At 47.7% G+C, this 26799-nt stretch overlaps 1 protein-coding gene across 3 annotated transcripts in view; it reads right to left on the bottom strand.

The window, feature by feature from the left end:
• ATG7 (autophagy related 7) overlaps positions 1-26799 on the bottom strand; it is a 53913-nt gene that overhangs the window by 24995 nt on the left and 2119 nt on the right. For all 3 annotated transcript variants that reach the window (XR_015050930.1, XM_085853273.1, XM_085853272.1), the window contains exons 2-7: positions 9535-9708; positions 7466-7520; positions 3678-3795; positions 3518-3595; positions 3133-3249; positions 572-721 (exon numbers count right to left, since the gene is read on the bottom strand). Coding sequence is in view for 2 of the 3 variants with exons in the window: in XM_085853272.1 (XP_085709398.1) it covers positions 572-721; positions 3133-3249; positions 3518-3595; positions 3678-3795; positions 7466-7520; positions 9535-9708 (692 nt within the window). In the remaining variant the exon portion in view is untranslated. The remainder of the gene's footprint in view (positions 1-571; positions 722-3132; positions 3250-3517; positions 3596-3677; positions 3796-7465; positions 7521-9534; positions 9709-26799) is intronic.

Genomic DNA, 26799 nt, shown 5'->3' with positions numbered 1-26799 from the left:
GTGTCCTTTATGACACCCCCAAAACAGGAAGTTTCCTGTTTGGAATGATTTTCAATTTTGCTTGATTGCCAGAATGAAGCGCAGACTGAAGTAATTGCTTCACCGCAAGTGCGGATGTGCACTCGGGACGAGCAATCCTAAGACATCCATACAATTTGCCAAATTCAGAGCCAAAGTACTGCTAAACTGCAGGTTAGTGTTCAGATTCGTGTTCAAAATATAAAATTCAATCGAAATTAATTAGTTCATTGATCATAGACCGAAATCTGTTAGATAGACAGAGTGAACAAATGGCTTAACCCAACCTTCTGCTAAGTGCACAGGGTGATGGACATATGATTTGCACTGCTGGGTAAACTTTTGAAACAAGCCATAAACAAACGTGAGGTTCGAATAATTCCCACAAAATTGTCTCGAGTTTTGTTTCTCACAAGGTATGTTTCATTGCTACAGTATTTTTTATTTGGATTTTCATATTTTAAACAAAACTTGAGAATAAACAGGGCAAGCATCGTTGGTTAACCGGTAAGGCCATATTTAGTTAAAATGGTGAGGATGCAGCCTATGATACCTTGGCATGTCTACAATTAAAAGCCTCCCAGTCACGCAGTGGAGCCGCAGCAACAACTTCACCCCCAAGGGGGCCAATAAGGAAGCAGGGTAGAGCTGTGGTTCCCTCCTGACTACAAAGGTCGTCATAAGCTGCATGAAGAGCAGAGATCTGTTGGAAGAGGCAGGAAAAGTGGCAGTGAAATAATTCTCAAACGAAACACCAAATACTGCATTGGAGTCATCAGAAGGAACTCGAGTTAGGCATGTTGCTGATATGTCCTTGGATATGCTCAGAATTTTCAGTGTTGTTGATTCGGCCTGGCCACTCCCATGCCGAGTGGACCTTATCATGTGATTTTAACATGATCGATAAGCCATCTCAGATGTATTTAAATACTTAAAACCTCATATTTTCAGAGGGCTTTATCACACTCACCCACACAAGAGATGCTGCCCCTTCACCCATAAAGGGGGCCTATGACAGTCCCTTTCAACCTCTGCCTGGATATCACTTCTCCTTTTTTTTAATTTTCTTTCCAAGAGAGCTGTTCGCCCTGATAATCGTCAGCAAAATCGTGCATGCTTTTCTGTAGTTTTCACTCATAGCAAACCTTCACCTTAAATGTTAGCAACCTTCATTTGCTTAGGTTGCTCATAGCAACCTTAAATTTCAGGTCAGGCCAGATCAGATCTGTGACTTGCCACAGGTATCATGTAAACCTGTATCAACCTGTTCCATGGTCGGGTTGTCGGCGACTAAACCGTCCCCCCCACCAGGTTTTTTGGTGAGGAGGGCGTTTGGATATGGACACAAAGCAGGATTAAAAACAAAACCTGTCAAAGGGCAGAGGAGCTCCTTGTGAGCCAACGGCCATCCATATCTAGTGCCCAACTGTGTCTGCGGACGTCGTTCTGCAGTTGTGTTACTTCCTATTCGGAGGTTGGTGGCAGGATTTGCACTCCGGCCACCGTAAAACCCTTCATTCCGCAAAACACAAAAACGCAAAGAAATCTGAAAACCCACTCCGTGGGAGTACCTCCAGTGCAGCTTCCCTTCGCAGGGCAGCTCACAGGATGACGGGATTGGGGCAAAGCCTTCGGGACCCCCAATCTTTGATGATAGGAGGGAAACCACGGGGTAACATTTCTGGGTCAGATTGCAGGAGAGGATGTCGGGGTGGTGCTGAGGTGTCGTCCACCAGACGGCGGTCTCCTTGGGTTAACCTGAGGTGGTCCCTTTGGGTGGGTGCCTGGAATGTCCTATTCCTAAGAGAGGATGATCACCTGTCTCTGTTATCATCTGAGCTCAAGCGTTTGGACATTGGTATTGCAGCACTCTCTGAGGTTCAGAGACCGGATTGCGGCGACATCATGGCGGGTGGTTACACCTACGATTGGTCTGGTCGCTCTGATGGTTACCATGCCCAAGGAGTTGCTGTAGCTGTGTTCAATAAGTTGACTCCAATGATAATTGAGGTATCACCGGTCAACGAGCGTATTATGAGACGAAGGATTCGTCACTCCTTGGGTGTCATTTCCCTGGTCTGTGTTTATGTTCTGACTGAGGTGAGTGATCTCACCGTGAAGGATGCATTCAATGCCACACTCGAGTCTGTGGTTGATCAGTGCCCAAGACGAGATACACTTCTAGTCTTGGGGGATTTCAATGCATCAACTGGAACTGACAGGGATGGTTATGAGACATGTGTTGGTCCCCATGGGTCTGAAACTGTGAACCTGAATAGCACCAAGTTCCTTGACTTTGCAAGAAGTCATGGACTTAGTGTGACCGGTTCATGGTTTCAGTGCCCACAAGGTCATCGCTGGACTTGGTATTCCAATGCTGGTGGTGTGGCAAAGGAGATTGACCATGTGCTCGTTGATGGTCGCTGCAGGATGATCCAGGACTGCAGGGTCTACTGGAGTGCTCATTTCCTCAATACTGACCACCAGCTTGTTGTAACAACTCTGAAGTTGCACCTTAAATCCAGGAGAATGGTACCATCCCAGCATCGGCTGGATGTTGGCAAGCTCAAGGATGAGAGGGTCGCTGAGGAGTTTGCGAACAAGCTGAGTGGAGATTTGGGGGGTCTGGGTGCTTTGGGAGGTCCTGAAGAGTTGTGGAGTGCCTTCAAGACCACCGTCTTCGATGTTGCCGGTGGATGTCTTGAAACTCACTGTAGGGCAAAGAAGAATTTTGAAGAGATGCCACAACAGGAGCCAGCAGGCACCTGAACCCTGGCAGAATTCCTAATTGCTATACCTCAGTGAAGATGTAACCAGCAATTATAATTTGCAAAAATTCAATATATATATATATATATATATATATATATATATATATATATATATATATATATATATATATATATATGTATATGTATATGTATATGTATATGTATATGTATATGTATATGTATATGTATATGTATATGTATATGTATATGTATATATATATGTATATATATATATATATATATATGTATATATGTATATATATATGTATGTGCGTGCGTGCGAAAATGTCGTCATGTAGTCATGTATGTATTTCTGTGCTAGCACCCCAGCCTCAGTACAAACTTGCTGCGGAGAGTACAGGTCACCAAGATCAACAGGAGGACTGGTCATCACGATGCTCTCAGGGAAGCACAGTGCCGGGAACGCAAACCAGTAGTAAAAATGGTACTTCTTCAGATCCTGTGTGGAATGCGATAATGATAAACAAAACAACTTTTGGCATCATATTAATCACTATGTGGAATATGTTGATGTTCTACGACAGAAAACCCACCTTTATAGACCCTTAAACGCAACACCACATTGAGGATTCAAGAGATCCCATGACAGTTATTATTCCACTGGTATACTCACGACATACAATGCACCACCACCATCTCATGATTATTCGCTTAAACCTTCACAATCAATGTGAACCGAGAAGGGATGAAAGCCCCATGTTCCTCACCGCAAAAGTGAGCAGCACAAAGCGGGTGAGCAGGGATGGGTCTTCCACAGCTCGTCTACTTACGATGGCTTCCCAGATCTGAAAGAAAACGTCAATCCCATGCATCATGTTTTGAAGAGCATGTTGGAATAGCATGATCTTCTTGCTCCACCGAACACACCTCATGTCCAGCTGCATCCAGTAGGCCGCGCTTGTTTGCAACTTTGAAAGCATCCAGCGTATTGGTATTGTGCAGGGTGCCATGTGCCCGGCAGGAACGTGGGGGGACAGGAGACTTGCTGGTGGAGTACAAAGACACCATGTCTAAACAAACTATAAATATGTCCAGTCATTAGCACGCTTCGTGAATGCACACGCACACACCACATGGTTAAATTGCAAGAATCCATAAAGGTTGAGAAAAAAAAAAAACATTCAAGTGCACCATAGTGCTTTATGATTTTTCACAACACAGTGGGCTCTTGATAATTTGAAGAGGGCCCCACTTTCACCAACTTGAAGAGGCCCAGGTATATAATATTATTAGCATAAAGCAATGAAATCCTCCTACATTTGCTTGCACTGGGTTTGGTCAGAGCTTCTGGCAACAAACAATGACAATGGGTACACAATCAAAAATGTGAACACAAAAATTTGAAAAGGAAATTTTTTTTACCTGCACAAAAACACAGAGAAGAAGAATTATATATATATATATATATATATATATATATATATATATATATATATATATATATATATATATATATATATATATATATATATATATATATATATGATCAGGCAGTTACGGAGGATGGCAATAATAACGGCTCATTGCAAACTTCCTGTCTGTCGGCTCAAAATCATTACATAACTTCCTGCAAAGTCAGTTTCCGCCCACAGTAGGAACCTCAGGGTGAATTGGAATGTGATCAAGTAAGTAAATTGTCTAAACTTGAGTTTGCCAAACTTCGAGTAGTCTCCATACAATGGAATGCCACTGTTTTATTGCACGAACAGAAGCGTTTTCAGGAAAGTAGCTGCACACGACATCTCGTCAGCGTTCACTTTTTCAATGACAGTTAAAATGTGCCTGCCAAACTAGGTGGGCTAAGATAGTGAAAATACATCTTCAACATTTATCCACTATGTTGAGCTCATCAGAAATGATTGGCACACAGGGTGAAGGAATCATCGATTCCAGCAAAAAGGCATCATACTTGTTCTCATCTGCGTTTCCATTTCACTGTAATTAGAAAGTGATAGGCCCATCGACTCAGTTCATTGCCAGAGATTCCAATGGGGCACTGTAACTGGTACCTGTCTAGCTCTGTTAGCCAGGGTCTCACGGCACGGATAGCTCTGGAACGATGTCGTCGTCGTCGTTGTGCTCCTTCCATGTACTTTTATATATTCTTCTATTGCTTCGAGAAATATTACTACACTGTATATAATTTTATGGATTCCTTCCATGTCTTTATAAATGGTTCCTACTTTAGTCAAATAATAAATGTTTCCATTTGAACCGCTGTGTGAAGAACCATTGCTTCTTCTTCTTCTTTTTCTACTATCTCAGAAGGAGGGGTTTTAAAGCAGGAAACTTTGTGATTAAACAAAGAAAAAAATTTGTTCCAAGTTTCCAGTTTTTCCTTCAAGAGAGTTTGCAGATGTGTCCATCTTGACCACCCCGTGTCCTCCCCTTGCCCTCATTCTTCCCCACATCCCTCTGCATTTTTAGCTCACCTGGACCTTAGCCAGGTGAGCTTATGTGATAAAGTAGTGTCTGTAGATGAGTGAGAGTTAGTCAGTGAGTCAGTAAACACTTCAGTCATTATCGCTTGAACCAAACAAACAATTTGATAAAACTTGGCCACAAGCTTCATATCTGATGCCTAATGAAGGTGTATTGACTGCATTAATATCCATCCATCCATTGGGACCATACTCTGTGCAGAGCGTTAGTGCTGCCGAAACAGTCTCCTTGGCTGTTGGGCACAATTCTGGATGGGTCGCCACTCCGACACACTATACCAGCTTTCTGACCTCAGAAGGATGACAGGCAGAGTCAACCCCACCTGGTATTAATTCAACATCAAAATGGGATTTGAACTCAGGATCCTAGGATCCCAAGCCTACCACCCGAACCATTTAGTCAACACCAAGCTTTCTGCATTCATTAATGGGGTCTGCGGGTTTTTTTTACCCCCCCACCCAAAAAAAAATAGGTATTTGTTCTTTTCTTCAAACTACACAAGCAATTTCAATCACAATTGACCATGACCTTCATCACCCATGACGTACCAAAGTTTGTTCACTGCATTAAAAAAAAACTTCATGATCTCAGGTGGTCTGTGGGGGTTTTGAGTGACTGTTTCTCCTGATCCAGGTAAGCTTTGAGACAGACAGTCTTATTTTTTAAAGTCTCCCTCCATTTTGTTCCTTAACCCAGCTGTTGGTGCATTTCCCCATCCCTCCCCTCAATCTACTGTTTCTTTTGTTATGTTGTTTCATGCTTCGTTCAGTGTTGTAGCTCTTCTACGAGCCTCGACTTTCCATCCAAAATGAGAGAGAAAGAGGGGGAGAGGGGGGGAAAGGGGGGGAAAGGGGGGGAAAGAGGGGGAGTAATACTATGTAGAAGGTACTCAATAAAGAGTAGTACCCAGAAGGCATGTGATAAAAGAATGGAACCTTCCAAAAGCCAAATGAACTGGAGAGTTCATCAAACACCTCACCATGAGCAGTGTTCAACTATCATATATAATTCAATTGAAATAAAATGATTGTTTTAAAATTTGTATTTAAGAAAAAGTCTGGAAGTTTCCTGCCATTGATGCAGCACCTTTTACACCAACTTATGGTGGTTTTACACCAACTTATTTGCCATGATGTTTATTAACTGAACAAATACGACTTACACGTTACATTAGTTCTTAGAGCCTATTGTTTTTGGCCTTTACGGTGTCCTTAAAAATAGTAAGCTTCCTGTTTAAAATGATTTTCAATTTTGTTTGCCTGGCAGACAGGGAGAGAGTTAAAACAAGGACAAATGTGTCCAAGAGCCACGCCCTAAAGGTTTTGGAAGAAGAAGAAGGAAGAAGAAGAAGGAAGAAAGAAGAAGGAAGAAAGAAGAAGGAAGAAAGAAGAAAGAAGAAAGAAGAAGAAGAAAGAAGAAGAAGAAAGAAGAAATGAAAAAAACAACTTCTGATATTTTGTCATGTGCCTTGATAGAGCCAATAGTCGTTCATGACGAGAAAATAGTGTATTTACGAAATTACAATACATTAAATGGAATAATCTTTAAATAGTAACGTGAACTTTTCGAAACTTTAAAGCAAATGTCCGAATATATTTAAAAGTTCATGATAGACGCTCTCAAAAGGCACCCTCAATGCGAGGATGTGTACAAGTGTTTATTTAGTATTTAAGGAGATCCAGATCCTGTATATAAAAGAGCCGATTCCTAAAGGTTTTGTCTTCACTAGAAGAAGAACAAGAAGAAGAAGAACAACAAGAAGAAGAAGAAGAAGAAGAAGAAGAAGAAGAAGAAGAAGAAGAAGAAGAAGAAGAAGAACAACAACAAGAACAAGAACAAGAACAAGAACAACGCCCAGCTCTCTTAGAGCCACGTTCGCTACGCGAGACGCGGCTAAAAATTATCTCACTCCTCTCTGCACATGTGCAATTGGAACGAGTTCAGACCCAAAGTACCGTAAACCACAAATTCCTTTTCCAATTTATGTTCTGATTTGTGTTCAAAATATAACATTCAATTGAAATCAAGTTGTTCCTCGATCATAAACTGATGTTTGTAGACGGAGAGACAGACAGAAGTGAGCCAATTGCTTAACCCCACTTTCGCTTTGCGTTTGTGGGGTAATAATCAGAATACATGAAGTGTAAAAAAATAGAAATAAAATAAAAAGAACCACCATAATCAATGTATTTCACTTTGTGGTAAAGACTCACAGGTCAAACGCGTTGAATTCCACGGTAAGACGTTGTGGAAGTCCCACAGGATCAGCTGTGTAATAAAACATTAACACTGGGTTGTTAGCAGTAAACAGAAATGTTTCTGGAATAAAATGATTGCAAATATTGACCGTTAATAAAGTGCATTTCTGTACTGCAACATATACAAGTTATGTTGTTCAACTGCCGTCAGTGAAGCGACAGGGTTCAATGCTAGTAAAACATAAAACTGCTCGACAGGTTAATGCAATCAAACCGGTTTTGATGGGTGTTTGAGGGATTGAAGAGAGGACACGGAGGCGTTTCTGCATTGAACGGTGCAAGAATTGGCTAAAGAGAAGAGTGCTGGAGGTAAAAAGAACATATATGGACACCGATCTAACATATTCACAACGCATATCTACTCACATGCCATGCAGTGCGCTTAACTGAACAAATACGACGAAATAACTCGATATACTAAAGATTGATTATTTTACCACCGAGAAGCTAAAACCATAACAATATACAAGTTATGTTGTTAAACTATAACAGAGTATAGTTATTTAACCATGATATTTTCTACCCCCACAAATCCACCCAAACCCACCTTCCTTCAAATTCCCTGCTTTCCTTCCTGTAAGTCCCTTAAGTGTCCATCTTATTTACCCTGTGTACCCCACCCTATCCCTCTCCCTTCCACAGATATCCTCATATCTCTGTTCCCCACTGTTTTTTCCTTCCCTCGCCCACCCCTCTTGTTGTGCGCTTATGTGTGTTAGCTCTCATACGAGCCTCGGCACTACAAACAAACAAAGAAACAAAAAAAAACTAGGCAGCGAAACAACAGGTTCAATGCTACGAAAACAAAGAAAACTGCTCGATATATTGATACAATACAGAAAACTCTCCCTCCCAAAACACTTTTCAGATCACTGCATTCGTAAATCATCTATCTTCATTGCTGTGCCTTGTATTTGGCATTATATAATGGAACCAGGGACGGACTGAGGAGTCGGGCATTCGGGCACTAACTGAGCACCCCGGCTATCAACGGAACCGTGCTCCCCAAAATTAATAAATTAATTAAAATAAAAATTAAACATTTTACCTGCTTTAAACAAACATTTACCGATGTTAAAGCTATAGCTTCAAACTTTACAGAAAATAGTTATTAACCATAAATGTGCATTACAACAAGCTAGGTCTGTATCTTTTATGTCCAAAATAATTATTAACCATATTCACACACATATTTTGATAATTCAGAGAAATACTGTCAGACCCCACTAGCTGCAGATTCGCGGTTTTTCTAATTTTTCCCGTATGAATCACTAACCTCCGGGAACCTATCCCCCCTTTTTCCATTGACACAATGCCCCGATATTTGCGGCATTTTCCAGGAGCATATCCCCTTCAAATAGCAGGGTCCGACAGTACCGCAGCGTCCAAGAGACGACAGTGTGAATTAACTCAGTCGATCCGATCGTCCCGCTATCTCCTTTATTTTACATCACATGGCTAAAAGTGACCATTTGTTTTGTCTCGGCAAAATCTTGAGGTAGACAGATAAATAATGATTTTGTTTGTGTGTGCATTTTCTTCCAGGCCATTTTTCAATTTCAGGCCATTTGCCATGATGTTTGCCATATTATATACTTAACATTCCATGATGCTTTGGACTGTAATATTTGTTCTGTAGCCAACTTAACTCTGCAACACAGGGTGCACCAGTTTCTGGTTCATACATTACAGTGTACGCATTTGTTTTAAATTCACCGTCTCGTTATTATTCTGCATGTGTATGCACAAATGTTTGTTTTCGAAAACATTTATTTCGCATTATCATTCAAAATTTTTTTTATCTTAGGAGCCCAAAGACCCCTTTTACCCCGAGAGCTCAGAATACCGTCCGTCCGCCCAGGAATGGGACTTCATCCGAAGTATGCTTGTGAAATAACTTACCATCCGCGCTGCAGATATATTTTTGTCCGAGTAAAGTTGGTCTCAAAAGTGTAGTTTCACTAAAAAATAAAATAACGCCTTGGACCTTTAACCCCACAATATTGCATCCCCATGCCAGGCACCATTGGTGAAGGAAGCCCAAAGCGGCTGAGGCAGGTCGTCCAACTTGAAATGATCAATCTTTTTCTGAGTTAGTGTGTGCCAAAAGCCAGGGTCCAACGCGCTGCTGAAGGCCAAGAAATGAAGGGGTTGCACAGTATGGGCCTCCAAAGGCTCTGGGCCTGGGGTTGACATATCTGTTATGAGAAGAGATTTGTTATTTAACATTCTGAAGAGACAGCAATACAATACGAGTTTTAGGTCGTATAAATTTTTAAACGATAGGTTGTACAGAAATCAACGTTAGAAAACAATAAATAACTAATGAAAGATCTTAATGTTTAATGAGCAGAATATTTAAAAGAAATTAATACAGAATTCAAGGCTTTCACAAATGAAGCCATAAAAAACAATTCCCAGTTTGAAAATTATCTTAATATATTATCTCGACAAGCTTTTATGATGCTTCAGAAACCAAAACTGCTCGCCTGATAATGGCACTGTATGACGTCATCGCCAGACATCCTCTGCTTCGAGATAAGATTTCTCCCATAACTCCTGCCCCCAACACCCCATTGAAAATTTACCAAGGAAATACGATAGAATTTTAAACGACATGGAAATGCCATTGGATTGGCCAAAGACCGGGTGGAGGTTGGAGTGGGGGGGGGGGGGAAGTGGAAGGGGGAGGGAGCGGGGTTATGTGCATTAAGCATGTCTGCAAGATTCATCCACAAACCAAAGAAACAAAAGTGGCCACTCTACAGCAATATCTCAACACACTTTGTGTGAGATGTGAATGATCCAGAGAGGTTTCTTATCTGGATTGTTATTTGGAATAAAATAAGTTCATTAAAGACTCTCTAGACATATGTTGAGCTGTTGATACAGTCTAGCATCCCACCATGCTCACGAAACTCTGCCAATGGCATCCAAGGCCAACTCCACTCTTGGCTTCCCGACTACCTCTACTCTCGCAGCCAACATGTGGCTCTCAATGGAATCCTTTCATCTCCTTTCCTTGTTCAGGCTGCAGTACCCCCCCCCCCCCCCCCCAAGGCAGTGTTCTGGGTCCAACCCTATTTCTGATCTTCATAAATGATCTCTCTGACTCGCTGCAAAATCCCCTTTATCCATTTAATGACGACTCCACCGTCTGCCATGAAATCCCTCATCCTTCTGACAGACAGGTTGTAGATTATTCCTTCGCTTCAAACCTTGACAAAATCACAAGCTTGTCATACACTTGGAATATGTCTTCAAATGCTGACAAATCTCAAACTCGCTCTCTCCAAAAGGACCGTCTGGCAAACCCTCCTATCTACATTCCGAACAATCCTCTTTTCTGCCTGTGAACCAACTTCTACATTCTCTTCAATCCTATTCTTCCGTCTTGGCCTTCAAGAGAGCTATTCACCACCATTATCTCAGATCACCCTCAATCCCAAACCATGATCGTTTCTACTCTCGTTGAACCCACCCAGACCCCTTCCACATCTCCAGCTTTTCCTTATTGAGAGTTCCTTCTGTGTCCATCTTGTCCACCCCAGGCGTCTTTTCCCATCCCTCATTCTTCCCCACCCCCATTTGTCCCATGCTCCCTCTATTTTATCATTGAACCCAGTTGTTGGTGTTTCTTTCTATCCCAGGGAAAAAAGAGGGGGGGGGGGTAAATCAGCATGCTTTGCTTCCCGCAGAGGTCACAGAGACTGCTTCCCGCGGAGGTCACAGAGACTGCTTCCCGCGGAGGTCACAGAGACTGCTTCCCGCGGAGGTCACAGAGAATTTGCTTCCCACGGAGGTCACAGAGACTTTGCTTCCCGCGGAGGTCACAGAGAATTTGCTTCCCACGGAGGTCACCGAGACTTTGCTTCCCGCGGAGGTCACCGAGACTTTGCTTCCCGTGGAGGTCACCGAGACTTTGCTTCCCGCGGAGGTCACCGAGACTTTGCTTCCCGTGGAGGTCACCGAGACTTTGCTTCCCGCGGAGGTCACCGAGACTTTGCTTCCCGCGGAGGTCACCGAGACTTTGCTTCCCGCGGAGGTCACCGAGACTTTGCTTCCCGCGGAGGTCACCGAGACTTTGCTTCCCGCGGAGGTCACCGAGACTTTGCTTCCCGCGGAGGTCACCGAGACTTTGCTTCCCGCGGAGGTCACCGAGACTTTGCTTCCCGCGGAGGTCACCGAGACTTTGCTTCCCGCGGAGGTCACCGAGACTTTGCTTCCCGCGGAGGTCACCGAGACTTTGCTTCCCGCGGAGGTCACCGAGACTTTGCTTCCCGCGGAGGTCACCGAGACTTTGCTTCCCGCGGAGGTCACAGAGACTTTGCTTCCCGCGGAGGTCACCGAGACTTTCTTTGCTTCCCGCAGAGGTTACCGAGACTTTGCTTCCCGTGGAGGTTACCGAGAGTTTGGTTCTTGCGGAGGTTACCGAGACTTTCTTTGCATCCCGCAGAGGTTACCGAGACTTTCCTTGCATCCTGCAGAGGTTACCGAGACTTTCTTTGCATCCTGCAGAGGTTACCGAGACTTTCTTTGCTTCCCATGGAGGTTACCGAGACTTTCTTTGCTTCCCGCGACTTTCTTTGCTTCCCACAGAGGTGACCGAGACTTTGCTTCCCGTGGAGGTGACCGAGACTTTCTTTGTTTCCCGCGGAGGTCACCGAGACTTTGCTTCCCGCGGAGGTCACCGAGACTTTGCTTCCCGCGGAGGTCACCGAGACTTTGCTTCCCGCGGAGGTCACCGAGAGTTTGGTTCTCGCGGAGGTTACCGAGACTTTCTTTGCATCCCGCAGAGGTTAGCGAGACTTTCCTTGCATCCTGCAGAGGTTACCGAGACTTTCTTTGCATCCTGCAGAGGTTACCGAGACTTTCTTTGCATCCTGCAGAGGTTACCGAGACTTTCTTTGCTTCCCATGGAGGTTACCGAGACTTTCTTTGCTTCCCGCGACTTTCTTTGCTTCCCACAGAGGTGACCGAGACTTTGCTTCCCGTGGAGGTGACCGAGACTTTCTTTGTTTCCCGTGGAGGTTACCAAGAGTTTCCTTCTTGCGGAGGTTACCGAGACTTTCATTGCTTCCCGCGTCGGTTACAGAGACTTTCTTTGCTTCCGGCAGAGGTTGCAGACACTTTGCCTCCGGCGGAGGTTACCGACACTTTGCTTCCCCCGAGGTTACCGATAGTTTTCTTCCTGCGGAGGTTACTGAGACTTTGCTTCCTGCAGAGACGTTACCGACACTTTACTTCCCGTGGAGGTTACCGAGACTTTCTTTGCTCCCGCGGAGGTTACCGAGACTTTCTTTGCTCCCGCGGAGGTTACCAAGACTTTGCTTCTCGCGGAGGTTACCAAGACTTTCTTTGCTTCCCACAGAGGTTACCAAGACTTTCTTTGCTTCCCGCAGAGGTTACCGAGACTTTCTTTGCTTCCCGCGACTTTCTTTGCTTCCCGCGGAGGTTACTGAGACTTTGCTTCCCGTGGAGGTTACCGAGACTTTCTTTGCTTCCCGTGGAGGTTACTGAGAGTTTGCTTCTTGCGGAGGTTACCGAGACTTTCTTTGCTTCCCGCAGAGGTTACCGAGACTTTCTTTGCTTCCCGCGACTTTCTTTGCTTCCCGCGGAGGTTACTGAGACTTTGCTTCCTGTGGAGGTTACCGAGACTTTCTTTGCTTCCCGTGGAGGTTACTGAGAGTTTGCTTCCCACGGAGGTTACCGAGAGTTTGCTTCCCGCGGAGGTCACCGAGACTTTCATTTCTTCACATGGAGGTTACCGACACTTTGGTTCCCACCGAGGTTACCGAGACTTTCTTTGCTTCCCATGGAGGTTACCGACACTTTACTTCCAATGGAGGTTACCGATAGTTTGCTTCCCATGGAGGTTACCGACACTTTGCTTTCCCCGAGGTTACCGACACTTTGCTTCCCGCGGAGATCACTGAGACTTTGCTTCCCGTGGAGGTTACCGAGACTTTCTTTGCTTCCCATGGAAGTTACCGAAAGTTTGCTTCTCGCAAAGTTCACTGAGACTTTGCTTCCTGTGGAGGTTACCGAGACTTTCTTTGCTCCCGCGAAGGTTACCGAGACATTCTTTGCTTCCCGCAGAGGTTACCGAGACTTTGCTTCCCGTGGAGGTTACCGAGACATTCTTTGCTTCCCGCAGAGGTTACCGAGACTTTCTTTGCTTCCCGCAGAGGTTACCGAGACTTTCTTTGCTTCCCGCAGAGGTTACCGAGGCTTTCTTTGCTTCCCGCAGAGGTTACCGAGACTTTCTTTGCTTCCCGCAGAGGTTACCGAGACTTTCTTTGCTTCCCGCAGAGGTTACCGAGACTTTCTTTGCTTCCCACAGAGGTTACCGAGACTTTCTTTGCTTCCCGTGGAGGTTACCGAGACTTTCTTTGCTTCTTGCGGAAATTAGAGACTTTCTTTGCTTCCCGAAGGTCACCGAGACTTTCTTTGCTTCCACGGAGGTTACCGAGAGTGTGCTTCCCGTGGAGGTTACTGAGACTTTAATTTCTTCCCATGGAGGTTACCAACACTTTGCTTCCCCCAGAGGTAACTGAGACTCTCTTTGCTTCCCGTGGAGGTTACCGAGACTTTATTTGCTTCCCGTGGAGGTTACCGAGACTTTATTTGCTTCCAGCGGAGGTTACCGAGACTTTGCTTCCCCCGAGGTTACAGACACTTTGCTTCACCATAGGTTACCGATAGTTTGCTTCCCATGGAGGTTACCGATAGTTTGCTTCCCATGGAGGTTACCGATAGTTTGCTTCCCATGGAGGTCACCGAAAGTTTGCTTCCCATGGAGGTCACCGATAGTTTGCTTCCCATGGAGGTTACCAATAGTTTGCTTCCCGTGGAGGTTACCTAGACTTTCTTTGCTTCCCGCAGAGGTTACCGAGAGTTTCTTTGGTTCCCGCGACTTTCTTTGCTTCCCGCGGAGGTTACCGAGACTTTGCTTGCCGTGGAGGTTACCGAGACTTTCTTTGCTTCCCGTGGAAGTTACCAAGAGTTTGCTTCTTGCGGAGGTTACCGAGACTTTCTTTGCTTCCCGCGGAGGTTACCGAGACTTTCTTTGCTTCCCACAGAGGTTACCAAGACTTTCTTTGCTTCCCGCGGAGGTTACTGAGACTTTATTTGCTTCCCGCGGAGGTTAATGAGACTTTCTTCGCTTCCCGTGGAGGTTACCGATACTTTCATTTCTTCCCATGGAGGTTACGGACACTTTGTTTCCCCCAGAGGTTACTGAGACTTTCTTTGCTACCCATGGAGGTTACCGACACTTTGCTTCCAATGGAGGTTACCGATAGTTTGCTTCCCATGGAGGTGACCGACACTTTCCTTCCCCCGAGGTTACTGACACTTTACTTCCCGCGGAGTTCACTGAGACTTTGCTTCCCGTGGAGGTGACAGAGACTTTCTTTGCTTCCCATGGAACTTACCGAAAGTTTGCTTCTCGCAAAGCTCACTGAGACTTTGCTTCCTGTAGAGGTTACCGAGACTTTCTTTGCTCCCGCGGAGGTTACCGAGACTTTGCTTCCCGTGGAGGTTACCGAGAGTTTGCTTCGCGCGGAGGTTACCGAGACTTTCTTTGCTTCCCGCAGAGGTTCCCGAGACATTCTTTGCTTCCCGTGGAGGTTACCGATAGTTTGCTTCTTGCGGAGGTTACCAAGACTTTCTTTGCTTCCCGCAGAGGTTACCGAGAGCTTGCTTCTTGCGGAGGTTAGAGACTTTCTTTGCTTCCCGCAGAGGTTACCGAGACTTTCTTTGCTTCCCGCAGAGGTTACCGAGAGTTTGCTTCTTGCGGAGGTTAGAGACTTTCTTTGCTTCCCAAAGGTTACCAAGACTTTCTTTGCTTCCCGCAGAGGTTACCGAGACTTTGCTTCCCGTGGAGGTTACGAAGACTTTCTTTGCTTCCCGTGGAGGTTACCGAGAGTTTGCTTCTTGCGGAGGTTACCGAGACTTTCTTTGCTTCCCGCAGAGGTTACCGAGACTTTTTTTGCTTCCCGTTGAGGGTACCGAGACTTTCTTTGCTTCCCGTTGAGGGTACCGAGACTTTCTTTGCTTCTTGGGGAGGTTAGAGACTTTCTTTGCTTCCCGCAGAGGTTACCGAGAGTTTCTTTGGTTCGCGCGACTTTCTTTGCTTCCCGCGGAGGTTACCGAGACTTTGCTTGCCGTGGAGGTTACCGAGACTTTCTTTGCTTCCCGTGGAAGTTACCAAGAGTTTGCTTCTTGCGAAGGTTACCGAGACTTTATTTGCTTCCCGCGGAGGTTACCAAGACTTTCTTTGCTTCCCGCGGAGGTTACTGAGACTTTCTTTGCTTCCCGTGGAGGTTACCGAGACTTTTTTTGCTTCCCGTTGAGGGTACCGAGACTTTCTTTGCTTCCCGTTGAGGGTACCGAGACTTTCTTTGCTTCTTCGGGAGGTTAGAGACTTTCTTTGCTTCCCAAAGGTTACCAAGAATTTCTTTGCTTCACGCGGAGGTTACCGAGAGTGTGCTTCCCGCGGAGGTTACCGAGACTTTCATTTCTCCCCATGGAGGTAACCGACACTTTGCTTCCCCCAGAGGTTACTGAGATTCTCTTTGCATCCCGTAGAGGTTACTGAGACTTTCTTTGCTCCCGCAGAGGTTACCGAGACTCTCTTTGCTTCCCCCAGAGGTTACCGAGACTTTGCTTTCCGCGGAGGTTACCGAGACTTTCTTTGCTTCCCGCAGAGGTTAGAGACGTTGCGTCCCGCAGAGGTTACCGAGAGTTTGCTTCTCACGGAGGTTACCAAGACTTTCTTTGCTTCGCGCAGAGGTTACCGAGACTTTCTTTGCTTCCCGCAGAGGTTACCGAGACTTTCTTTGCTTCCCGCGGAGGTTACCGAGACTTTCTTTTCTTCCCGCGGAGGTTACCGAGACTTTCTTTGCTTCCCGGAGGTGACCGATACTTTCTTTACTTCCTGCGGAGGTTACCGAGAGTTTGCTTCCCGCAGAGGTTACCGAGACATTCATTTCTTCCCATGGAGATTACCGACACTTTGCTTCCCCTGAAGGTTACTGAGACTTTCTTTGATTCCCGTGGAGGTTACTGAGACTTTGCTTCCCGTGGAGGTTACAGAGACTTTATTTGCTTCCCGCGGAGGTTACCGAAACTTTTCTTCCCCCGAGGTTACCGACACTTTGCATCCCCCGAGGTTACCGACACTTTGCTTCCCATGGAGGTTATCGATAGTTTGCTTCCCATGGAGGTCACCGATCGTTTGCTTCCCATGGAGGTTACCGATAGTTTGCTTCCCGTGGAGGTTACCGACACTTTACTTCCCCCGAGGTTACCGATACTTTCATTTCTTCCCATGGAGGTTACCGACACTTTGCTTCCCCCGGAGGTTACTGAGACTTTCTTTGCTTCCCCCGGAGGTTACTGAGACTTTCTTTGCTTCCCATGGAGGTTACTGAGACTTTGGTTCCCGCCGAGGTTACTGAGACTTTCTTTGCTTCCCATGGAGGTTACCGGCACTTTGCTTCCAATGGAGGTTACCGATAGTTTGCTTCCCATGGAGGTTACCGACACTTTGCTTCCCCCGAGGTTACCGACACTTTGCTTCCCGCGGAGCTCACTGAGACTTTGCTTCCCGTGGAGGTTACCGAGACTTTCTTTGCTTCCCATGGAAGTTACCGAAAGTTTGCTTCTCGCAGAGCTCACTGAGACTTTGCTTCCTGTGGAGGTTACCGAGACTTTCTTTGCTCCCGCGAAGGTTACCGAGACATTCTTTGCTTCCCGCAGAGGTTACCGAGACTTTGCTTCCCGTGGAGGTTACCGAGACATTCTTTGCTTCCCGCAGAGGTTACCGAGACTTTCTTTGCTTCCCGCAGAGGTTACCAAGACTTTCTTTGCTTCCCGCAGAGGTTACCAAGACTTTCTTTGCTTCCCGCAGAGGTTACCGAGACTTTCTTTGCTTCCCACAGAGGTTCCCATGACCTTCTTTGCTTCTCGTGGAGGTTACCGAGAGTTTGCTTCTTGCGGAAGTGAGAGACTTTCTTTGCTTCCCGAAGGTTACCGAGACTTTCTTTGCTTCCCGCGGAGGTTACCGAGAGTGTGCTTCCCGTGGAGGTTACCGAGACTTTCATTTCTTCCCATGGAGGTTACCGACACTTTGCTTCCCCCAGAGGTTACTGAGACTCTCTTTGCTTCCCGCGGAGGTTACCGAGACTTTGCTTCCCCCGAGGTTACAGACACTTTGCTTCCCCCGAGGTTACCGATAGTTTGCTTCCCATGGAGGTTACCGATAGTTTGCTTCCCATGGAGGTTACCGATAGTTTGCTTCCCATGGAGGTCACCGATAGTTTGCTTCCCATGGAGGTCACCGATAATTTGCTTCCCATGGAGGTCACCGATAGTTTGCTTCCCATGGAGGTCACTGATAGTTTGCTTCCCATGGAGGTCACCGATAGTTTGCTTCCCATGGAGGTCACCGATAGTTTGCTTCCCATGGAGGTCACCGAGAGTTTGTTTCCCGTGGAGGTTACCGAGACTTTCTTTGCTTCCCGCAGAGGTTACCGAGAGTTTCTTTGGTTCGCGCGACTTTCTTTGCTTCCCGCGGAGGTTACCGAGACTTTGCTTGCCGTGGAGGTTACCGAGACTTTCTTTGCTTCCCGTGGAAGTTACCAAGAGTTTGCTTCTTGCGAAGGTTACCGAGACTTTATTTGCTTCCCGCGGAGGTTACCAAGACTTTCTTTGCTTCCCGCGGAGGTTACTGAGACTTTCTTTGCTTCCCGCGGAGGTTACCGAGACTTTCCTTTCTTCCCATGGAGGTTACGGACACTTTGTTTCCCCCAGAGGTTACTGAGACTTCTTTGCTTCCCGTGGAGGTCACTGAGACTTTGGTTCCCGCCGAGGTTACCAAAACTTTCTTTGCTTCCCATGGAGGTTACCGACACTTTGCTTCCAATGGAGGTTACCGATAATTTGCTTCCCATGGAGGTGACCGACACTTTCCTTCCCCCGAGGTTACCGACACTTTGCTTCCCGCGGAGCTCACTGAGACTTTGCTTCCCGTGGAGGTTACCGAGACTTTCTTTGCTTCCCATGGAACTTACCGAAAGTTTGCTTCTCGCAGAGCTCACTGAGACTTTGCTTCCCGTGGAGGTTACCGAGACTTTCTTTGCTTCCCATGGAACTTACCGAAAGTTTGCTTCTCGCAGAGCTCACTGAGACTTTGCTTCCTGTAGAGGTTACCGAGACTTTCTTTGCTCCCGCGGAGGTTACTGAGACTTTGCTTCCCGTGGAGGTTACCGAGAGTTTGCTTCTCGCGGAGGTTACCGAGACTTTCTTTGCTTCCCGTGGAGGTTACCGAGAGTTTGCTTCCCGCAGAGGTTACCGAGACTTTGCTTCCCGTGGAGGTTACCGAGACTTTCTTTGCTTCCCGTGGAGGTTACCGAGACTTTCTTTGCTTCCCGTGGAGGTTACCGAGACTTTCTTTGTTTCCCGTGGAGGTTACCGAGACTTTCTTTGCTTCCCGTTGAGGGTACCGAGAGTTTGCTTCTTGCGGAGGTTAGAGACTTTCTTTGCTTCCCAAAGGTTACCAAGACTTTCTTTGCTTCCCGCAGAGGTTACCGAGACTTTGCTTCCCGTGGAGGTTACCGAGACTTTCTTTGCTTCCCGTAGAGGTTACCGAGAGTTTGCTTCTCGCGGAGGTTACCGAGACTTTCTTTGCTTCCCGCAGAGGTTACGGAGACGTTCTTTGCTTCCCGCAGAGGTTACCGAGACTTTGCTTCCCGTGGAGGTTACCGAGACTTTGCTTCCCGTGGAGGTTACCGAGATTTTCTTTGCTTCCCGTTGAGGGTACCGAGAGTTTGCTTCTTGCGGAGGTTAGAGACTTTCTTTGCTTCCCAAAGGTTACCAAGACTTTCTTTGCTTCACGCGGAGGTTACCGAGAGTGTGCTTCCCGCGGAGGTTACCGAGACTTTCATTTCTCACCATGGAGGTAACCGACACTTTGCTTCCCCCAGAGGTTACTGAGACTCTCTTTGCTTCCCGTGGAGGTTACCGAGACTTTTCTTCCCCCGAGGTTACCGACACTTTGCTTCCCCCGAGGTTACCGACACTTTGCTTCCCATGGAGGTTATCGATAGTTTGCTTCCCATGGAGGTTACCGACACTTTACTTCCCCCGAGGTTACCGATACTTTCTTTGCTTCACGCGGAGGTTACCGAGACTTTCATTTCTTCCCATGGAGGTTACCGAGACTTTCATTTCTCCCCATGGAGGTAACCGACACTTTGCTTCCCCCAGAGGTTACTGAGACTCTCTTTGCATCCCGTAGAGGTTACCGAGACTTTCTTTGCTCCCGCGGAGGTTACCGAGACTTTCTTTGCTTCCCGCAGAGGTTACCGAGACTTTGCTTCCCGTGGAGGTTACCGAGAGTTTGCTTCTCACGGAGGTTACCAAGACTTTCTTTGCTTCGCGCAGAGGTTACCGAGACTTTCTTTGCTTCGCACAGAGGTTACCGAGACTTTCTTTGCTTCCCGCGACTTTCTTTGCTTCCCGCGGCGGTTACCGAGACTTTGCTTCCCGTGGAGGTTACCGAGACTTTCTTTGCTTCCCGCGGAGGTTACCGAGACTTTCTTTTCTTCCCGCGGAGGTTACTGAGACTTTCTTTGCTTCCCGGAGGTTACCGATACTTTCTTTACTTCCCGCGGAGGTTACCGAGAGTTTGCTTCCTGCGGAGGTTACCGAGACATTCATTTCTTCCCATGGAGGTTACCGACACTTTGCTTCCCCTGAAGGTTACTGAGACTTTCTTTGCTTCCCGTGGAGGTTACTGAGACTTTCCTTCCCGTGGAGGTTACCGAGACTTTATTTGCTTCCCGCGGAGGTTACCGAGACTTTTCTTCCCCCGAGGTTACCGACACTTTGCTTCCCCCGAGGTTACCGACACTTTGCTTCCCATGGAGGTTATCGATAGTTTGCTTCCCATGGAGGTTACCGATAGCTTGCTTCCCATGGAGGTCACCGATAGTTTGCTTCCCATGGAGGTCACCGATCGTTTGCTTCCCATGGAGGTTACCGATCGTTTGCTTCCCGTGGAGGTTACCGATAGTTTGCTTCCCGTGGGGGTTACCGACACTTTACTTCCCCCGAGGTTACCGATACTTTCTTTGCTTCCCATGGAGGTTACCGACACTTTGCTTCCCCCGGAGGTTACTGAGACTTTCTTTGCTTCCCCCGGAGGTTACTGAGACTTTCTTTGCTTCCCTTGGAGGTTACTGAGACTTTGGTTCCCGCCGAGGTTACCGAGACTTTCTTTGCTTCCCATCGAGGTTACCGACACTATGCTTCCAGTGGAGGTTACCGATAGTTTGCTTCCCATGGAGGTTACCGACACTTTGCTTCCCCCGAGGTTACCAACACTTTGCTTCCCGCGGAGCTCACTGAGACTTTGCTTCCCGTGGAGGTTACCGAGACTTTCTTTGCTTCCCGCAGAGGTTACCGAGACTTTGCTTCCCGTGGAGGTTACCGAGACTTTCTTTGCTTCCCGTGGAGGTTACCGAGACTTTCTTTGCTTCCCGTGGAGGTTACCGAGACTTTCTTTGCTTTCCATGGAGGTTACCGACAGTTTGCTTCCCATGGACGTTACCGACAGTTTGCTTCCCATGGACGTTACCGACACTTTGCTTCCCGTGGAGGTTACCGAGACTTTCTTTGCTTCCCATGGAAGTTACCGAAAGTTTGCTTCTCGCGGAGCTCACAGTTACTTTGCTTCCAGTGGAGGTTACCGAGACTTTGCTTCCCGTGGAGGTTACCGAGACTTTCTTTGCTTCCCATGGAGGTTACCGACAGTTTGCTTCCCATGGAGGTTACCGACAGTTTGCTTCCCATGGAGGTTACCGACAGTTTGCTTCCCATGGAGGTTACCGATAGTTTGCTTTCCATGGAGGTTACCGACAGTTTGCTTCCCATGGACGTTACCAACACTTTGCTTCCCGTGGAGGTTACCGAGACTTTCTTTGCTTCCCATGGAAGTTACCAAAAGTTTGCTTCTCGCGGAGCTCACAGTTACTTTGCTTCCCGTGGAGGTTACCGAGACTTTCTTTGCTTCCCACAGAGGTTACCGAGACTTTGCTTCCCGTGGAGGTTACCGACTTTCTTTGCTTTCCATGGAGGTTACCGACAGTTTGCTTCCCATGGAGGTTACCGACAGTTTGCTTCCCATGGAGGTTACCGACAGTTTGCTACCCATGGAGGTTACCGAGACTTTGCTTCCCGCAGAGGTTACCGAGACTTTGCTTCCCGCAGAGGTTACCGAGACTTTGCTTCCCGCAGAGGTTACCGAGACTTTGCTTCCCGCAGAGGTTACCGAGACTTTGCTTCCCGCGGAGGTTACCGAGACTTTGCTTCCCGCGGAGGTTACCGAGACTTTGCTTCCCGCGGAGGTTACCGAGACTTTGCTTCCCGCGGAGGTTACCGAGACTTTGCTTCCCGCGGAGGTTACCGAGACTTTGCTTCCCGCGGAGGTTACCGAGACTTTGCTTCCCGTGGTCGTTACCGAGACTTTGCTTCCCGTGGTCGTTACCGAGACTTTGCTTCCCGTGGTCGTTACCGAGACTTTGCTTCCCGTGGTCGTTACCGAGACTTTGCTTCCCGTGGTCGTTACCGAGACTTTGCTTCCCGTGGTCGTTACCGAGACTTTGCTTCCCGTGGTCGTTACCGAGACTTTGCTTCCCATGGAGGTTCCTGATAGTTTTCTTCCCGTGGAGGTTACCGACACTTTGCTTCCCCCGAGGTTACCGAGACTTTCATTTCTTCCCATGGAGCTTACCGACACTTTGCTTCCCCCGGAGGTTACTGAGACTTTCTTTGCTTCCCGTGGAGGTTACCGAGACTTTGGTTCCCGCCGAGGTTACAGAGACTTTCTTTGCTTTCCATGGAGGTTACCGACAGTTTGCTTCCCATGGACGTTACCGACACTTTGCTTCCCGTGGAGGTTACCGAGACTTTCTTTGCTTCCCATGGAAGTTACCGAAAGTTTGCTTCTCGCGGAGATCACAGTTACTTTGCTTCCCGTGGAGGTTACCGAGACTTTCTTTGCTTCCCGCAGAGGTTACCGAGACTTTGCTTCCCGTGGAGGTTACCGAGACTTTCTTTGCTTCCCATGGAGGTTACCGACAGTTTGCTTCCCATGGAGGTTACCGATAGTTTGCTTCCCATGGAGGTTACCGACAGTTTGCTTCCCATGGAGGTTACCGACAGTTTGCTTCCCATGGAGGTTACCGTCAGTTTGCTTCCCATGGAGGTTACCGATAGTTTCTTTACTTCCCGCGGAGGTTACCGAGAGTTTGCTTCCTGCGGAGGTTACCGAGACATTCATTTCTTCCCATGGAGGTTACCGACACTTTGCTTCCCCTGAAGGTTACTGAGACTTTTTTGCTTCCCGTGGAGGTTACTGAGACTTTCCTTCCCGTGGAGGTTACCGAGACTTTATTTGCTTCCCGCGGAGGTTACCGAGACTTTTCTTCCCCCGAGGTTACCGAGACTTTGCTTCCCCCGAGGTTACCGACACTTTGCTTCCCATGGAGGTTATCGATAGTTTGCTTCCCATGGAGGTTACCGACAGTTTGCTTCCCATGGAGGTTACCGATAGCTTGCTTCCCATGGAGGTCACCGATCGTTTGCTTCCCATGGAGGTCACCGATCGTTTGCTTCCCATGGAGGTCACCGATCGTTTGCTTCCCATGGAGGTTACCGATCGTTTGCTTCCCGTGGAGGTTACCGATAGTTTGCTTCCCGTGGAGGTTACCGACACTTTACTTCCCCCGAGGTTACCGATACTTTCTTTGCTTCCCATGGAGGTTACCGACACTTTGCTTCCCCCGGAGGTTACTGAGACTTTCTTTGCTTCCCCCGGAGGTTACTGAGACTTTCTTTGCTTCCCATGGAGGTTACTGAGACTTTGGTTCCCGCCGAGGTTACCGAGACTTTCTTTGCTTCCCATCGAGGTTACCGACACTATGCTTCCAGTGGAGGTTACCGATAGTTTGCTTCCCATGGAGGTTACCGACACTTTTTTTCCCCCGAGGTTACCAACACTTTGCTTCCCGCGGAGCTCACTGAGACTTTGCTTCCCGTGGAGGTTACCGAGACTTTCTTTGCTTCCCGCAGAGGTTACCGAGACTTTGCTTCCCGTGGAGGTTACCGAGACTTTCTTTGCTTCCCGTGGAGGTTACCGAGACTTTGGTTCCCGCCGAGGTTACCGAGACTTTCTTTGCTTTCCATGGAGGTTACCGACAGTTTGCTTCCCGTGGACGTTACCGACACTTTGCTTCCCGTGGAGGTTACCGAGACTTTCTTTGCTTCCCATGGAAGTTACCGAAAGTTTGCTTCTCGCGGAGCTCACAGTTACTTTGCTTCCCGTGGAGGTTACCGAGACTTTGCTTCCCGTGGAGGTTACCGAGACTTTCTTTGCTTCCCATGGAGGTTACCGACAGTTTGCTTCCCATGGAGGTTACCGACAGTTTGCTTCCCATGGAGGTTACCGACAGTTTGCTTCCCGTGGAGGTTACCGAGACTTTCTTTGCTTCCCATGGAAGTTACCGAAAGTTTGCTTCTCGCGGAGCTCACAGTTACTTTGCTTCCAGTGGAGGTTACCGAGACTTTGCTTCCCGTGGAGGTTACCGAGACTTTCTTTGCTTCCCATGGAGGTTACCGACAGTTTGCTTCCCATGGAGGTTACCGACAGTTTGCTTCCCATGGAGGTTACCGACAGTTTGCTTCCCATGGAGGTTACCGATAGTTTGCTTTCCATGGAGGTTACCGACAGTTTGCTTCCCATGGACGTTACCAACACTTTGCTTCCCGTGGAGGTTACCGAGACTTTCTTTGCTTCCCATGGAAGTTACCAAAAGTTTGCTTCTCGCGGAGCTCACAGTTACTTTGCTTCCCGTGGAGGTTACCGAGACTTTCTTTGCTTCCCACAGAGGTTACCGAGACGTTGCTTCCCGTGGAGGTTACCGAGACTTTCTTTGCTTTCCATGGAGGTTACCGACAGTTTGCTTCCCATGGAGGTTACCGACAGTTTGCTTCCCATGGAGGTTACCGACAGTTTGCTACCCATGGAGGTTACCGAGACTTTGCTTCCCGCAGAGGTTACCGAGACTTTGCTTCCCGCAGAGGTTACCGAGACTTTGCTTCCCGCAGAGGTTACCGAGACTTTGCTTCCCGCAGAGGTTACCGAGACTTTGCTTCCCGCAGAGGTTACCGAGACTTTGCTTCCCGCGGAGGTTACCGAGACTTTGCTTCCCGCGGAGGTTACCGAGACTTTGCTTCCCGCGGAGGTTACCGAGACTTTGCTTCCCGCGGAGGTTACCGAGACTTTGCTTCCCGCGGAGGTTACCGAGACTTTGCTTCCCGTGGTCGTTACCGAGACTTTGCTTCCCGTGGTCGTTACCGAGACTTTGCTTCCCGTGGTCGTTACCGAGACTTTGCTTCCCGTGGTCGTTACCGAGACTTTGCTTCCCGTGGTCGTTACCGAGACTTTGCTTCCCGTGGTCGTTACCGAGACTTTGCTTCCCATGGAGGTTCCTGATAGTTTTCTTCCCGTGGAGGTTACCGACACTTTGCTTCCCCCGAGGTTACCGAGACTTTCATTTCTTCCCATGGAGCTTACCGACACTTTGCTTCCCCTGGAGGTTACTGAGACTTTCTTTGCTTCCCGTGGAGGTTACCGAGACTTTGGTTCCCGCCGAGGTTACAGAGACTTTCTTTGCTTTCCATGGAGGTTACCGACAGTTTGCTTCCCATGGACGTTACCGACACTTTGCTTCCCGTGGAGGTTACCGAGACTTTCTTTGCTTCCCATGGAAGTTACCGAAAGTTTGCTTCTCGCGGAGATCACAGTTACTTTGCTTCCCGTGGAGGTTACCGAGACTTTCTTTGCTTCCCGCAGAGGTTACCGAGACTTTGCTTCCCGTGGAGGTTACCGAGACTTTCTTTGCTTCCCATGGAGGTTACCGACAGTTTGCTTCCCATGGAGGTTACCGATAGTTTGCTTCCCATGGAGGTTACCGACAGTTTGCTTCCCATGGAGGTTACCGACAGTTTGCTTCCCATGGAGGTTACCGTCAGTTTGCTTCCCATGGAGGTTACCGTCAGTTTGCTTCCCATGGAGGTTACCGATAGTTTCTTTACTTCCCGCGGAGGTTACCGAGAGTTTGCTTCCTGCGGAGGTTACCGAGACATTCATTTCTTCCCATGGAGGTTACCGACACTTTGCTTCCCCTGAAGGTTACTGAGACTTTCTTTGCTTCCCGTGGAGGTTACTGAGACTTTCCTTCCCGTGGAGGTTACCGAGACTTTATTTGCTTCCCGCGGAGGTTACCGAGACTTTTCTTCCCCCGAGGTTACCGAGACTTTGCTTCCCCCGAGGTTACCGACACTTTGCTTCCCCCGAGGTTACCGATAGTTTGCTTCCCATGGAGGTTACCGACAGTTTGCTTCCCATGGAGGTTACCGATAGCTTGCTTCCCATGGAGGTCACCGATCGTTTGCTTCCCATGGAGGTCACCGATCGTTTGCTTCCCATGGAGGTCACCGATCGTTTGCTTCCCATGGAGGTTACCGATCGTTTGCTTCCCGTGGAGGTTACCGATAGTTTGCTTCCCGTGGAGGTTACCGACACTTTACTTCCCCCGAGGTTACCGATACTTTCTTTGCTTCCCATGGAGGTTACCGACACTTTGCTTCCCCCGGAGGTTACTGAGACTTTCTTTGCTTCCCCCGGAGGTTACTGAGACTTTCTTTGCTTCCCATGGAGGTTACTGAGACTTTGGTTCCCGCCGAGGTTACCGAGACTTTCTTTGCTTCCCATCGAGGTTACCGACACTATGCTTCCAGTGGAGGTTACCGATAGTTTGCTTCCCATGGAGGTTACCGACACTTTGCTTCCCCCGAGGTTACCAACACTTTGCTTCCCGCGGAGCTCACTGAGACTTTGCTTCCCGTGGAGGTTACCGAGACTTTCTTTGCTTCCCGCAGAGGTTACCGAGACTTTGCTTCCCGTGGAGGTTACCGAGACTTTCTTTGCTTCCCGTGGAGGTTACCGAGACTTTGGTTCCCGCCGAGGTTACCGAGACTTTCTTTGCTTTCCATGGAGGTTACCGACAGTTTGCTTCCCGTGGACGTTACCGACACTTTGCTTCCCGTGGAGGTTACCGAGACTTTCTTTGCTTCCCATGGAAGTTACCGAAAGTTTGCTTCTCGCGGAGCTCACAGTTACTTTGCTTCCCGTGGAGGTTACCGAGACTTTGCTTCCC

Source organism: Eptatretus burgeri, chromosome 13 (assembly GCF_056783735.1).
Source record: "Eptatretus burgeri isolate ZD-2024b chromosome 13, Ebu_testis_v1, whole genome shotgun sequence".
Taxonomy (NCBI): Eukaryota; Metazoa; Chordata; class Myxini; order Myxiniformes; family Myxinidae; genus Eptatretus; species Eptatretus burgeri.
The sequence above is the reverse complement of the archived record's forward strand: the minus strand, read 5'-3'. Positions and strand labels throughout refer to the sequence as shown.